Here is a 13,976-nt window from a genome sequence, read left to right as displayed (position 1 = left end):
CTCCTTTTTCCATACAAGTTTGCTTAACTGGTTCTTCTCTCCATTGCAGTACTATGAATTCTGTCATATATTTTATGTTATCACAGTATTTTGATTATCCATGTATATCTATCTCTTTTTAGGATTTGTTATCCTTATTGCCTAAACAGAACTTATTAAAGTGTTGGTGTTGATTAAATATCCATGAGTGTAAATTACAGAGACATGTTCATTTTATCAGTAGCTATTCTAGTAGTGTTGATCTGCCTGAGTTTATCTGAATATTTCTTCTCAAAGGTTTGCACTAAGAAAATTCTTTGGCCAGTTCCCTTGGCAGCGAAAATGATCATCTATGCAATCCTGATTAAAAAGAAGACCCTGTGTATTTGCAATTTATCACTTTGCCTCAGAAGGCATAAAAATGACTCAATTTCATGAAGGCATTCCATGAGGACTCCATGTATTATCTTGATTTTTCTAAAAGAGAACCATTCATTACACGGATTTTTTTTTTTCCCAAGGAGTATTTTTTCCTTAGCTCATTTTTACATGTTCCACAGAGACAAATGTTATTTGTATCCAATAAAGAAAGATGGTCTGAATTTCAAAAAAAGGTCAATGAATTAAGTTAGTTTATTTTTAAGCAGGTCATTTTTCATACTCTGGCTTCCCTAGAGCAAAGTTTAGACTGTCCTGCAACTTTACCCTGGTTTCCTTAGATAATTAAGCATTTATTATTCACTTGCCTTGAATTTCATTTAGACTTCCCATCTTCAATCACATAGGATGGACTACAACTGTTTTCTCACTGTTGTCCTCAAATTAGTGCTTTTTAAATAAATGCCATATTTCTGTCTGTGCCCAAAATGTTACAAGCAAACATATGGTATTGGGGGTGGCAGGAAGGGGGAAACAAAAAAAAAGGAAACATTTATAGACTACAAATAAGCTATTTTCAGCCTTTTGAAGCTATTCACAAAAAAGACAATTCATTTTACAATTACTACTGCCTCACGTTCCTCTGACATCAAACTGCCTCCTGTGTGAATGTATAAAAGAGACCTGGGCCCGCTTCCAAGTTCTATACGTCCCTTTCTAAATCAGTGACAGGCCCGGGCATGAACTACACTATTTTGAAGTCAAATGTGGGTACAGAAGAATGTTGAAAACTTGGAGTTTGAATTTGGACAGACTCACTAGCAATCTTGCTTCAAACTTTTTTAAGCAAGAAATGCATCGTTTCTGATCCTCTTCATTCATCAGTAAAACTGAAGTGACTTTGATAACTATCCCCAAATATTGTGTGGAATACATTAAAATGAATTTGATAGTGCATGCAAGTTTAGTTAGCACAATGCCAAGAACAAAGTAAGTGTTCAATAAATGAGTTTGCAGTTGTTCATATTCATGGTGTTGTTATAATTTGACAAGGAATTTGACTTAGAGATGGGGGAGGCATTTTATTTTACTCTTTCTGAAATCTGTTCACAAATAATGACAGAATTTTTTCCCACACTGGATTATGGTGATGGAGTATGGGTGATTTGTTGGCAAGTACCTATACTTTTATTTTAAAGATTTATTTATTTATGCATACAATAGCTGTGGTACAGGCCAGAGATGCGGCGGGTGAGAGGATTCACCAGAGACAGAGTGGGGAACAGAACAGGCAGACTGACTTAAATACACTGCTGAGGGGAGCAGCTGGCAAGACAGGAGAGGTCTGCTGCACCATGCATGTTGATCCCCGGCCTTATTTTAAAGATTTATTTATTTATGCATACAATAGCTGTGGTACAGGCCAGAGATGCGGCGGGTAAGAGGATTCACCAGAGACAGAGTGGGGAACAGAACAGGCAGACTGACTTAAATACACTGCTGAGGGGAGCAGCTGGCAAGACAGGAGAGGTCTGCTGCACCATGCGTGTTGATCCCCGGCCGGCCAGGGATCAAACTGGTGCTGCAGAGGCTGCAAATTGCTTCTTAGTGCTTCATAGTGCTTAACCCCTTGCGCCACCAGGGAGGCCCCAAGTACCTATATTTTTAAAATACTAACAAGAATGGAAAGCCAACTTTATCTCAAAAAATTTGAAAGATTGTTTTACCCTCTATAGTTATATTCAGTGTTCTGTCAAATCTAAGCAACTGCAGAAACACAATATATTTTTTGTTTGTTGCTGCTATTACTACCACCATCAGCATAGTGACCTCTGGAATGGAAGGTTATAATAATCATTCTTTCCTGTGTAGTGGTTCCTTATCTATCTTAACATGTGATCTAGAACTAAATCTTGGCAAGAATTTTTCAAAGTCTCAAGGCTCATTTTTGCAAGTACAAGATAGCATTGTATTGGTTAGACAGTTAAGAGATAATATGAGACTTGGAAAAGGCATGCATTTTAGTCCTAAGTGAATGTGAACAACAACAAAATCACACCAGAGGTGGAAGTGGTGTTCTTTCCACCAGAGGAATAGTTAGAATAAAGAATTGAAGCCAAGTTTCATTCCCTACCTAGTTCATTACATATCTCTATGAAGTTTTAACAAGCTCTTATTTTTCTCTCTTTTAACAAATTTCTCCCACCCTTTCCAATTCCAACTACCTTTGTTTTTGTTTTCCTTCTTGTCTTCCGATCTAAAATAATTACTGATGGACTTCTCAGTGCCAAACACTCTGCTAGGCATAAGGATGAAAAATAAACACATCAGAGAATCCCCATACTTTTTATGAGCTAAACATTGGAGTATGAGAACTGACTTTAAAATATAAACAAATCAATATATGTTATTACTGATTATATAGCTCAAAGAAGATAATAAACAGAACAAATGGCCATCTCTCTGTCTTAATCTTATACCTGAAATAAGAGAAGGGCCTTTTCCTAAAATAGAGAGATCAATGTGTTATTGCAACAGAAAATGACTCCATGAAGTTGAAGATAATAAGCAGAACTTATCTCTTCCAAAGTCCAGAATTCGGTTATTATCATCCTTGTGAAGATAAAACAAGCCACATAAATTCTTGTCTCTTATTCTCTAGTTTCCTTGTCCTTAATGAAAATATTCTAACATCGAGGACTTGCTGACAGTGACCAATAATCAGTCTTTGTCTTCATAGAACCCAGAGTGCATTCAAGATCCATAGCCTGCTAAAGGGGGGTTCACTGTCAAGATGTTCACTGTTATAGTCTTAGATCCAACACTTAACTGTTATGGCCAGAATCCTAGTATAAAAAGGAAGTGAGGTCAGGTCAAGATGGGTTCACTCTACCAAACATTTAAGGAAGAAATTATACCAAGTCTCTACAATCTCTTTTAGAGGACAGAGTCAGAAGGAATATTCCCTAGCTCATTCTATGACATCAGCATTATTTTAATAACAAAATAGATACAATAGTAAAAGAAAACAACAGATCAATATATTTTATGGATATAGATGCAAAAATGATCAATAAAATAATAGCCAATCAAATCCAAAAATGTACAAGAAGAGTTAGATGTTATGACCAAATGAGATTTATTCCAGATAGGTTCAGCGTTCAAAAATCAATTCATGTAATCCATCAAATCAACAGATTACAATTTTTCAAAAATCCCATGATCATATCAATAGATGCATAAAAAAAAAAAAACTTTACAAACTCCAAAACCAACTCATCATTTAAAACGCTAAGTAAACTAAGAATAGAAGGACATATTGTGGACCCAGTCAAGGATCACAAAGAAGAAGAAAACTCCTCTGCCTCACAATATTTCTCTTGGCATTGGTAAAAAGAAAAAATCATAGTAAACTAAGAATAGTAGATCATTTACAAAAAAAAAAAAAGCCAATGTACTTAAAAGTGAGAAAGTTGAAGCTCCACCACTAATATCTGGTCTTGGCAACATTGGCCCTTTAATATTCCTTTTCAATATCATACTGCAAATCCTCATTTATGCAATAAAGTAGAGGAAATAAAAGACCTACTGTTTGGGAAGAAAGAAATAAAACTGCTTTTATTCATACATGGTATGATGGCGTATGTAAAAAAAAAATCTTAAATAGACAAAAGCCAAACAATACAACAACAAGCTTCTGGAACTAATAAGCAAGTATAGCAAAACTGCAGGTTATAAGTTCAGTTGCTTTTCTATCTAACTGCAATAAATTTGAAATTAAAAGCACAATACCTTTTACATTAGCAAATGTAATACACAGACACAAGTATTTCAAAAAAATGAAATACCAAGATATAAATCAAATAAATTTGTACCAGATTAATATAGGGAAAACTACAAACCTCTGTTGAATGAAATCAAAGTAGAACTAAATACATGGCGAGAGAGTCCATATTCATGGATAGGAGTACTCAATATTGTCAAGATGTCAGTTATACCCAACTTGATCTACAGATTTAATGCAACCCCAATCAAAACCTCACCCAACTATTTTATGCATATCATCAAACAGCTTATATGAAAAGGCACATGACCCAGAATAGCCTTCACAATACTGAAGGAAAGAAGAACATATTTGGAGAACTGATATTAGCTGACTCCAAAATGATCAAGATGTTTTGGTACTGGTAAAAAGAAAAAAATCAGATCGACAGATCAATGGAACAAAACAGAGAGGTCAGAATAGACCTCCATAAATAAAGATAGCTGCTCTATGACAGAGGAAAAGGCAACACAATGGAGCAACAAATGGTATTAGAACAATCAGACATTCAGATGCACAAAGGAAAAAAAAAGTATCTAGACACAAGACTTATATTATTCACGAATATTGACTTAAAATGAATCACTTACTTAAATATAAAACAGAAAAGTACAAAACTAGAATATAGACAAACCTAGAAGATATGTGTTTGGTGAAAACTTTTTCATTATAATATCAGAGTATGATCCATGAAAGAAAGAAGTAATAAGCTGAATATGATTGAAATTTTAAATTCCTGATCTGTAAAAGATTTTATAATTCATCAAATGAAAAGATAAGCCACAAACTGGAAGAAAATATTTGCAAAATACCTATGGAATAAAGGACTCATCTAAAATATTCAGAGATCTCTTAAGACTCAACAAGAAGAAAACAAAAATCTGATTAAATATGTCAAAAGCTTTAACAGACTGGCCTCCCTAGTGGTGCAAGGGATTAAATAGGAACCTATGAAGCTATCCATAGCCGCTGCAGCACAAGTTGAATCCCTGGCCAGGGAGCTACCCACATGGTGCAGCAGACCTCTCCTGACTCGCCCACTGCACCCTCAGCAGTGTATTTCAGTGGATCTGCCTGTTCTGTTCTCCACTCTGTCTCTGGTGAATCCTCTCACCCCTCCCCCACACCTCTGGCCTGTACCCCAGCTCTTGTATGTATAAATAAAAAAAATCTTTTAAAAAAAAACCTTAACAAAAATTATTTAGCAATCAAAAAAGATAAACTCACGCCATTCACAGCAACATGGATAGAGCTAGAAGGAATTACGCTTAGTGAAATAAGGCAGAAGGAAAAAGAAAAATATCACATGTTTCACTTATAGCAGGGATATAGGGGAACCAAATAAGACATCAGTGTAAAAAAACAATAACAGTACAAAACACAACAAAGCAAAAACAATTATAAATTGTTTGACAATTGTTGACAATTATAAAAAATATAATTTTTTTATATTATAAATTATAAAAATATATAAAAAATTATAAAAAATATAATTATAAAACAACAATTATAAAAAAAATATAATTGTTGACAATTATAAATCAGAGACATCCTGCAGGGGAGGAGGAGGGAGAGGGATCAGAGGGAGGGAGGGAGGAGCACAGGGGACTGAGGTGATGGTGCACCGGTGCATTGGTGAAGGAAACTCTATGAGGACTACACCGAGGGGGTGGAGGGAAGCAAATATTGTTTAAAAATGAACAATGATGTAAAAAATTAAAAAAAAAAATAAAAAAACAAACTTTAACAGACATCTCTCCAAAGAAGATGCACAGTTGGGAAATAAGCATATACAAAGATATTCCACTTCATATGTTATCAAGGAAATGAAAGCTTAAAAACAGGATGTCACTGAATTATTTTTTAAAGAAAGCAAAATCTGAAATACTGACCACAACAAATACTGGTAAGAAGGTGGAGCAATAGGAATTCTCACTCATTGTTGATGGGAATGAAAAATAGTACAGCCACTTTGGAAGATAGTGAGGTCATCTGTTACAACACTAAATATATTCTAATCATACAATTCAACAATCATGCTCCCTGGTATTTACCCAAAAGGATTTGAAAAATACGTCCATGAAAAAACCTGCACATTGACTGTTTATAGCAGCTTCATTCGTAATTCCCAGGACTTTGAAGTGAGTATGATGTTCCTCAGTAAGTAAACATAAATTGTGGTTATCCAGACAATGGAATATTATTTAGCACTTAAAAGAACTGAGGTGTCAAGGTGTGAAAACGCATGGAATGCATATAAATTACTAAGTGAAGAAGGTAATTTGAGAAGCCAACATATCTATGATTGCATTGTATGATGCTGTGGAAAAAGCAAAAACTATGGAAACGGCTAAAATATCAGTGGCTGTCAGAGTCTGATGAAAGGAAGAAATCAATATCAGAGTACAAAGGATTTTTAGGGCAGTGAAAATATTCCCTATGATAGTGATGTATAAATGTCATATCCATGTGTCTAAAGCTATATAATGCACACCACCAAGAATGAAAACCCTAACTGGGGTAATTTAGGGTGGTTATTGAGTGCTGATGTTGTTTCATCCTTGATTTAAAAAAAAAGTGCTTCGGGCCTCCTGGTGGTGCAGCGGTTGAGCGCTGGGTTGCAAAGCTGCCCGCAACCTCTGCAGCGCTGGTTCGATCCCCAGCTGCTCCGCGGCCTCCAAAGGAGGGTTCCACACAGTGTGCAGACCTCTCCTGCCACCCGCTGCTCCCCTCAGCAGTGTACTTAGGTCCTTCTGCCTGTTCTGCTCCCCACTCTGGCTCTGGTGAATTCTCTCACCCTCCTGTGCTTCTGACTGTACCCAGTGCTTGTACAAATAAATAAATCTTTAAAAAAAAAAAAAGCTTCATTCTGTTGAGTAATGTTGATAAGGGAGGAGGCTATGTGTGTGAGGCAGGGAAGAAATATATGTGCTATCTCTGTACCTTCCCGCCAATTTTACTATAAACCAAATGGACCTAGAAAATAATAATAATAAAGTCTTTAACAAAAGAAAAATGAAACAGAAATCATCTTGCAAAAAAAAAATCCCTGAAATATAATTTGGGTACTTAAAAAATGTGGGGGATGATCTTGCATCAGTACTAATAAGTATTTTTTATTCAGCCTACATGTTCTGATTCAACAAGGCTGCATTACTTCCTGAAGTCAAGGACAGACCAAACACTTAGAGAACCAATTTGTCAGAAGCATATCATCTCTGCTCATCCTTGAAATTTTCACGATTTTGCTGTAATAGAATTTGAATTCCCGAGTGAAAATTAGTAGACATTTGTAATACTTTAACACATAGCTTTCAAATTTTTTTCAATGAGTGATTTTGTAAACACTCCTGTCAGTGTTGGCCTGGGTAAATCACCAAGCATGGGCTGATCCCCATATATTACTGGTTGAAATATCACATTCACCAATTTGATAGGGCAAAGTATTTTCTCTTTGGTTTTTAGGATGTGTAGTGGAAGCCATGAAGCCCCACTTCTTGGGTTTTTCTTCAAAAAAGAACTTGTCTAAGAGTGCAGTTAGCTGGCACCTTCAGCTGAAGCATCCTCAGAATGGCCTTTAGGAGCCAAGCTGAGGTCCTTCTCTTCCTAGAAATATCCGCGTCAAAAACTGGACATGCTGGATTGCATTAAAGTTTGGCCATGTGTGCAACATGAGACTCCTTTGAAAATAAATCTTTGCTCAGACACCTGTGTGGGTTTGGCAAAGACGCTGTCAAATCTGCATGACCTTATCTTGCCTCCTCTGCTCGGCTCCTGAACTGGTATCAGGTCTGCATTATGGCATGGAGGGTTTCCCTGCTTAATCCTCCTTCATGCCTGGTATGGACTGAATAGTTGGGTCATACTCCACACCCCATCAAAGAACAATCATGTTGAACTCTAATTCCCAATATGATAGTATTTGGAGGTGGGGGGGTTGAGATGTAATTAGATCGTGAAGGTAAAACCCTTATAAATAGTAGTAGTGACCATATTTTAAAAAGGAAAGAAAAAATACCAAAGAGCAAGGTTGCTCACTCTACCCTGTGAGGATAGGAATCAATTATCTGTAGCCAGAAGAGGACCCTCACTCAAACCTGACAGTGCTGAGACTACCTCTCAGACTTCCAGTCCTCAGAACTGTGAGAAATAAATATATTTCTTATAAGCCACCCAGCTTCTGGAATTTTGTTATGGTTGTAAGAACTGACAAAGTGTTTCTTTTATCTCTCACTGTCATTAACCTCACTCTCCTAACTCTTAGCGTCTATTGTCCAGAGAACCCAACTGATACATCTTTTGGTGACAGGAGATGATCTTTGTTTTCCATTTGCTAGCAAAATCAAAAGAACCAAGTACTCATGAGGCTTTGTGTATCTTTTCCTATATTTTTAAAATACAAAATATTAATCTGTTTCTGCAAAGCACTTACACCCTCCTCGACCACACACACACAAATACATTCATTCCGGTACCAAAAAATGTTTAGATAGAATAAGTCTCAGAAATACAGTCACATTTAGATTCTATGGGAACAACTAACACTCCATTTTCATTTGAACACACTCAAGTGTAATTATGTAGGCACTGACACAAAAATGTTTACATTTCACCCATACATATTTATGATTCAACTGGAGTTCTTAGACTTCTGCTTTGCCGATTATTGATTTTAGCCTCTATTTCTTTCTGTATTATGTCTACCCTCGTTAAAAACCTCAATTTCCCTCAACCAATGTTTATTAAGCAACTACTCTCTATATTCTCTAAGTTTATTTATCACCATTTCATTTTTTCACAATAATACCAGAATAAACTTTCTAAAATATAAAGCAAATAATTTTGTATCTGTCAAATGGCAATGAAAAAGCCAAAATGAGGACATGCTGAGAGAGAGGGACTCATTATACCTGGCAAAAATGTAAATATTAAATATCATTGGCAACATTAAATTAAGCAAATGGCAGTACGTCAACGAGACTTAAAATTGCCCAAATCCTCTGACCTAGTTGGGGTCTTTCATTAGCTACACCTCACGGTGATTTATTCTGAAGATACAAATTATTTAAAGGGCATCACCTTGTTTCCTTGTATTTATGTTGAAAAAGATCTGCCTTCTAAATGGATTATGAAATACTTGCAGACTGAGATTACCCTTTATGAATTTTTCTCTTCATATTTAATTCAGTGCCTGACCCACAATGAATGTCGAAAGGATATTTTCTGGATCAATATCTATATTACATTGGGAATGGTGAGCAAAAAGATCCAAGTAAACAAACAGGCGAGAAGGAAAGGAAAATCTATGTAATTCCACCAAAGCAATCAACATATTTTGGTTTTATAGATGTCCTTGCATCATAATCATAGTCTATGAAAGTGAACTTCAAAGATATCTGCCAGGGGTAGATATCAGCCCCAACTCTGTCAGGGTGACCTTGGCTAAGTACTAGGACATCTCCAATATTTTTTGCTCCCTCAAAATCTGGAGCTGGCTACCTCCCCTGTCACTGTCTTAGCATCATCAAGGATCCCAAATGAGATGAAGCTGATGACAGACTTCCTAATTCGCTGAGGAAGAATATGTAATTATACCTCTAATTAATGTATTTTAAAAGAGTTCTTTCCTGTTTCCAAATCTAAATTCAATTTTAAGCCATGACCTATTTATGTATAAATGTACTTTTACTCACTTTTAAATGCATGAAGATTTTACTCTTTGAATTAAAAAACAGCAAGGAGAAGCTTTAAATTTTTAATTTAATTAATAATTGACTTAATGGTAAGACATGGAAATTTATCTCAATAATGCTGAAAACTCATGAATCAAAGAAATGATATCTATATGTGTATATGCCCATGTATCAAATTTTCTCTTTGGAAAATTTGCAGATACCACCACCAGATACAGAAGAGCAATACATAGGAAAGACCTTTTTTATAAAATTTTTTAAATGTGTTAACAAAAAATCTCAGAGGATTATAAAATCTCTGACAAAATGACTTTCTTCTATTAATAGATCATTAAAATCAGACAAAAAATATATATCTTCATTCCAAAAACTATGTTTTTATGAAGCGTTTTTTCAAATTAATTTTTAAAGGTTTTTTTAATTACTTTGTGGTTTCTAAAATCTACTACTAGACTCAGGATATTGACTGGGTTTAATATTGGCAATAATAATAATAAAGAGCTCTAGTGGATAGAGACCAGTACCCTATTTCACAAATGAGAATGTTAATACCAAATGTAACAATATCCATTTTAGGGGCATCACCATCACGTACCATGCACCGAGTGTGTGGTATTTATTGCTTCATCTGTTCTTCATCCTAACACTGAGGTAGGTTCCATACCCACTTCATAGATGTGGGAATTGAAACTTAGAAAGATTTATAAATATTGCTTGCCAAGCATCACACAGTCAATAAGTAGCTGAATTTATTCCTAAATCTGATATTTAAGTCTGGCTGACATGTAAGTACACTTTTCCCCCAAGATGGAATCCGGTGCCAGGCCATCTGTTAAATAGGTGATATTCGACAAAGGATCTGCCATTTGTTTTAATCAGTCTCAAAATGATTGTTTGGCTTTTCATGTACCTTACATTGCACAGGAACAACACGTTTAAATATTATTGATATAGGCAGTGAAGTATTTAACTATAACATGTCATAATCCAAATCCCAAGAAAAGTGTTTCCCTGAAGCCATAACACGGTAAAAAGAATTCAAAATTTAGGCCACAAACCTGTTTCAGGTTCAATGGAAAAATAAGGTTGCCCTTCCAAGATACTATAAACCAACTTTGCACTGTTTCCATAAACTGGGTCATCAGCATCAGTAGCTGTTACATTAGTGACAGACGTACCTAAAAATAAAAGGGGAGGGGGAGAGAGAAAGAGAGAGAGAAAGAGAGAGAGAAAAAGAGAGAGAGAGAGAGAAAATCATTAACACATTATTCTTTGCCAAGGGCTAAATTTTGCCAAGCATATCATATAGAAACCCATGTGTGGGAATAAAGAGGAAGAGAAATCTTTTTAAAAATATGGAGATAAACTACTCTGTCATGGGTTTCAACAATATCCAAATCTTTTAAGAGTACTGCTAGTTATAGTGCTATAGAAAGAGGGGCCTTTTAGAATCTGTATTATTTAAGATTCCTTTGTCATTTTCATGTTAAAGATAGCTATCAGATTCACATGGACTGGGAGAAAAATGCAAAGGAAACATATCAAAGGAATGTGAAACATAAGGTGAATAATATGATGTAACAGGTAGCATTTAAGTCTTATAAAAAGCATAACTGAATGTACCTGGAAAAAACTGGCTGCTGAGGAAAACTATCTGGAAATATCAAAGGAATATTTTATCTCACCTAATTGAATTTCACAGAATATGAAATTAGATTGGGACCACCGATTAATCAGCATGTTTAGGTAATTAGGTTTTATGGATAACAGAATCAAAACCTTTTTTTATTCAGATTAATTTTCCATTTTTTAATTCACTTATTCATTCAGCAATTGAACACAGACAGCTCGCCTGATATGAGCTACATATACATGGAGAGAGACATAATCTATACTCCAGAAGCTTCCAGTTTTTTTTAAATCACTCTTCTCATTTTATTTGTTTCATTTTCTTTTTTCTGGAGGTAACATTGGTTTAAAACATCATGATTTAGAGGGACAGGATCACACCCATCATCAGGTGTATGTTACAACACCAACCCCACCAGTTAGGCACTGATATAGCTTGATGGTGGGAGTAAGATGTAAGATCAGAAAAATACTCATAGAAATTTAGCTGCATGCAATAGTGCAAGTTTGGATCCCTTACTTAGCCCAGCAAACAGGGAAAGCTCTCTGAGACAGGAAACATTTGAGTGAAATTATAGACAAAGGTAGAGTTTAACCAGGAAAAGAAGGGCAGGGAAGGATTCTAAGCAGTAAATCCAGCATAAGTCAAGGCAAAATAGCATGAGAAATTCTGGGAAATGCTTAAACTGGAGAGAATTCAGAGAACTGTGTTGTCATAACAAGGACCATGTTCTTTGTGGGTCATGTCTTTTTCAGCCAGTAAGTGTTGGACACCCTGTTTGACCCAAACACACCCACCCCACACATACATACAGGGGTCCTGCTGTTTTTCAGAACCTGTTTAGATTTGTTTTCGCAATGAAGGCATTTCTTCATTTGAATCACCCACTGGAAGGTAATTTTGGGGATGATGGGAATTTTGGACTGTTTGTTCACACTTGTTATTTCAGTGCCAAGGAAGTGACTAGAATTGAATGCTCATTAACATAATACTGAGGGACTTCCCTGGTGGTGCAGGGGCTGAAGTCTCAGCACTATCAAGCTATTGCCAGCCACTGTGGCATGAGTTTGATCCCTGGCCAGGGAACTGACCCACATGGCACAGCAGACCTCTCCTGTTTGCCCGCTGCTCCCCTCAGCCTTGTATTTCAGTAGATCTGCCTGTTCTGCTCCTCACTCTGTCTCTGGTGAATCCTCTCACCCCCAATCACCACCTCTGGCCTGTACCCTAGTTCTTCTATAACTAAAAATAAATCTTTTTTTTTTTTTTAAAAGCAATAATGCTGAGTTTAGGTCTTGACTGTAGTTTCCTGATAATGTGTTACTTCATAATGGAGAAAGGCTTCTCTTCTAAAAAAAAAAATCAAGGTAAACCCAGAAGACAACAAAACAAAGCAAAAAAGAAAAAAAAGTCTTGTTCAGCTCTGAACACTGTCAGTTCTTTCCAAGACTCTTCTATTGTTTTCTTTTTGATTCTTTTTTCTTGAACTTTTTGAACTAACTTTACAGAAAAGAGTTGCAAAAATAGGTCATGTATACCCCTCACTCAGTTTACAAGCTCAATTTCTTATCTGAGATAAACTTAGCATGAGCTAAGTTTCAATTTCAAAACTAGAAATTTAAGATTGATAGCCATTTGTATTGTCATTAGCCAATATTTCTACTTATCACTTCTTAACTGGATTACTACAGTAAATTCAGCATTAGTCTGATCTCCGCATCTATTTCTCTGCCTCTCATAAATCTGAGAGGACTAAAAAAGAGAAAACTCAGGATAGTAGACCAGATAGACCCACTCTGGTCTCTAATGGAAATATCTTTTCTGTTTCCTATAAGGTAAAGCCAACACTTTTAGCTCATCATTCAGACACCCCCTGTTTTGTTCTCAGCTTGTCTCTCCAACCTTAGGTTTGACATACAACTTTTCTTGTTATCACCCCTCTTAAAAATTTTTGGGGCACATTTATCTCACTATCTTCCTCTCACATGGAAGATTTTTAATCCAATTCTTCGCCATCCCACACAATATTCAAATAACTACAAATATTGTACTTTCCTGTGCTCATTTTCACTAGCTAGATAATAAGTTATTTGAGAAAGTCAGTCTTAATTTCTTTTTTTTATTTTGTTCCCAGTATCTGCACATCTGACATTCAGTGCATTTTTTTTTTTTTCTAGCCGACATTCAGGGTAGATTTTGTAGAACTTCTGAGTCATCATTCTGAGTAGAAATTCCAATTTTAGAGGACCATCACCACTCGACAAATATTATTGTTACATTTTCCTGCATAGTGACCATATTGCAAAATATCTACCTTCTTTTAGCAGACACAGGACTCTTATATGGTGCTCATATCACTCCCATGCCCTGTGGGTTTGGAACATTGACCCCCAACTGCTAGGGGTGTTGCTTATTGACAGCTCAGGACTGAGAGTCACTGAAGAGGGCTGCTGGTCCACGGCCAGGCTCTATT

At 35.9% G+C, this 13,976-nt stretch overlaps 1 protein-coding gene across 4 annotated transcripts in view; it reads right to left on the bottom strand.

Moving 5' to 3' along the window:
* Positions 1 to 13,976, bottom strand: part of CDH8 (cadherin 8) — a 376,083-nt gene that overhangs the window by 187,772 nt on the left and 174,335 nt on the right. For 3 of the 4 annotated variants that reach the window (XM_054697070.1, XM_054697072.1, XM_054697073.1), the window contains exon 4: positions 10,932 to 11,051. The exons of the other annotated variant lie outside the window; for it this stretch is intronic. In XM_054697070.1, coding sequence (XP_054553045.1) covers positions 10,932 to 11,051 — 120 coding nt within the window. The remainder of the gene's footprint in view (positions 1 to 10,931; positions 11,052 to 13,976) is intronic. 4 annotated transcript variants of the gene reach the window in all.

Source organism: Talpa occidentalis, unplaced genomic scaffold (genome assembly GCF_014898055.3).
Source record: "Talpa occidentalis isolate TD23 unplaced genomic scaffold, MPIMG_talOcc4v2.1 talOcc4.17, whole genome shotgun sequence".
In the NCBI taxonomy this organism is placed as follows: domain Eukaryota; kingdom Metazoa; phylum Chordata; class Mammalia; order Eulipotyphla; family Talpidae; genus Talpa; species Talpa occidentalis.
The sequence above is the reverse complement of the archived record's forward strand: the minus strand, read 5'-3'. Positions and strand labels throughout refer to the sequence as shown.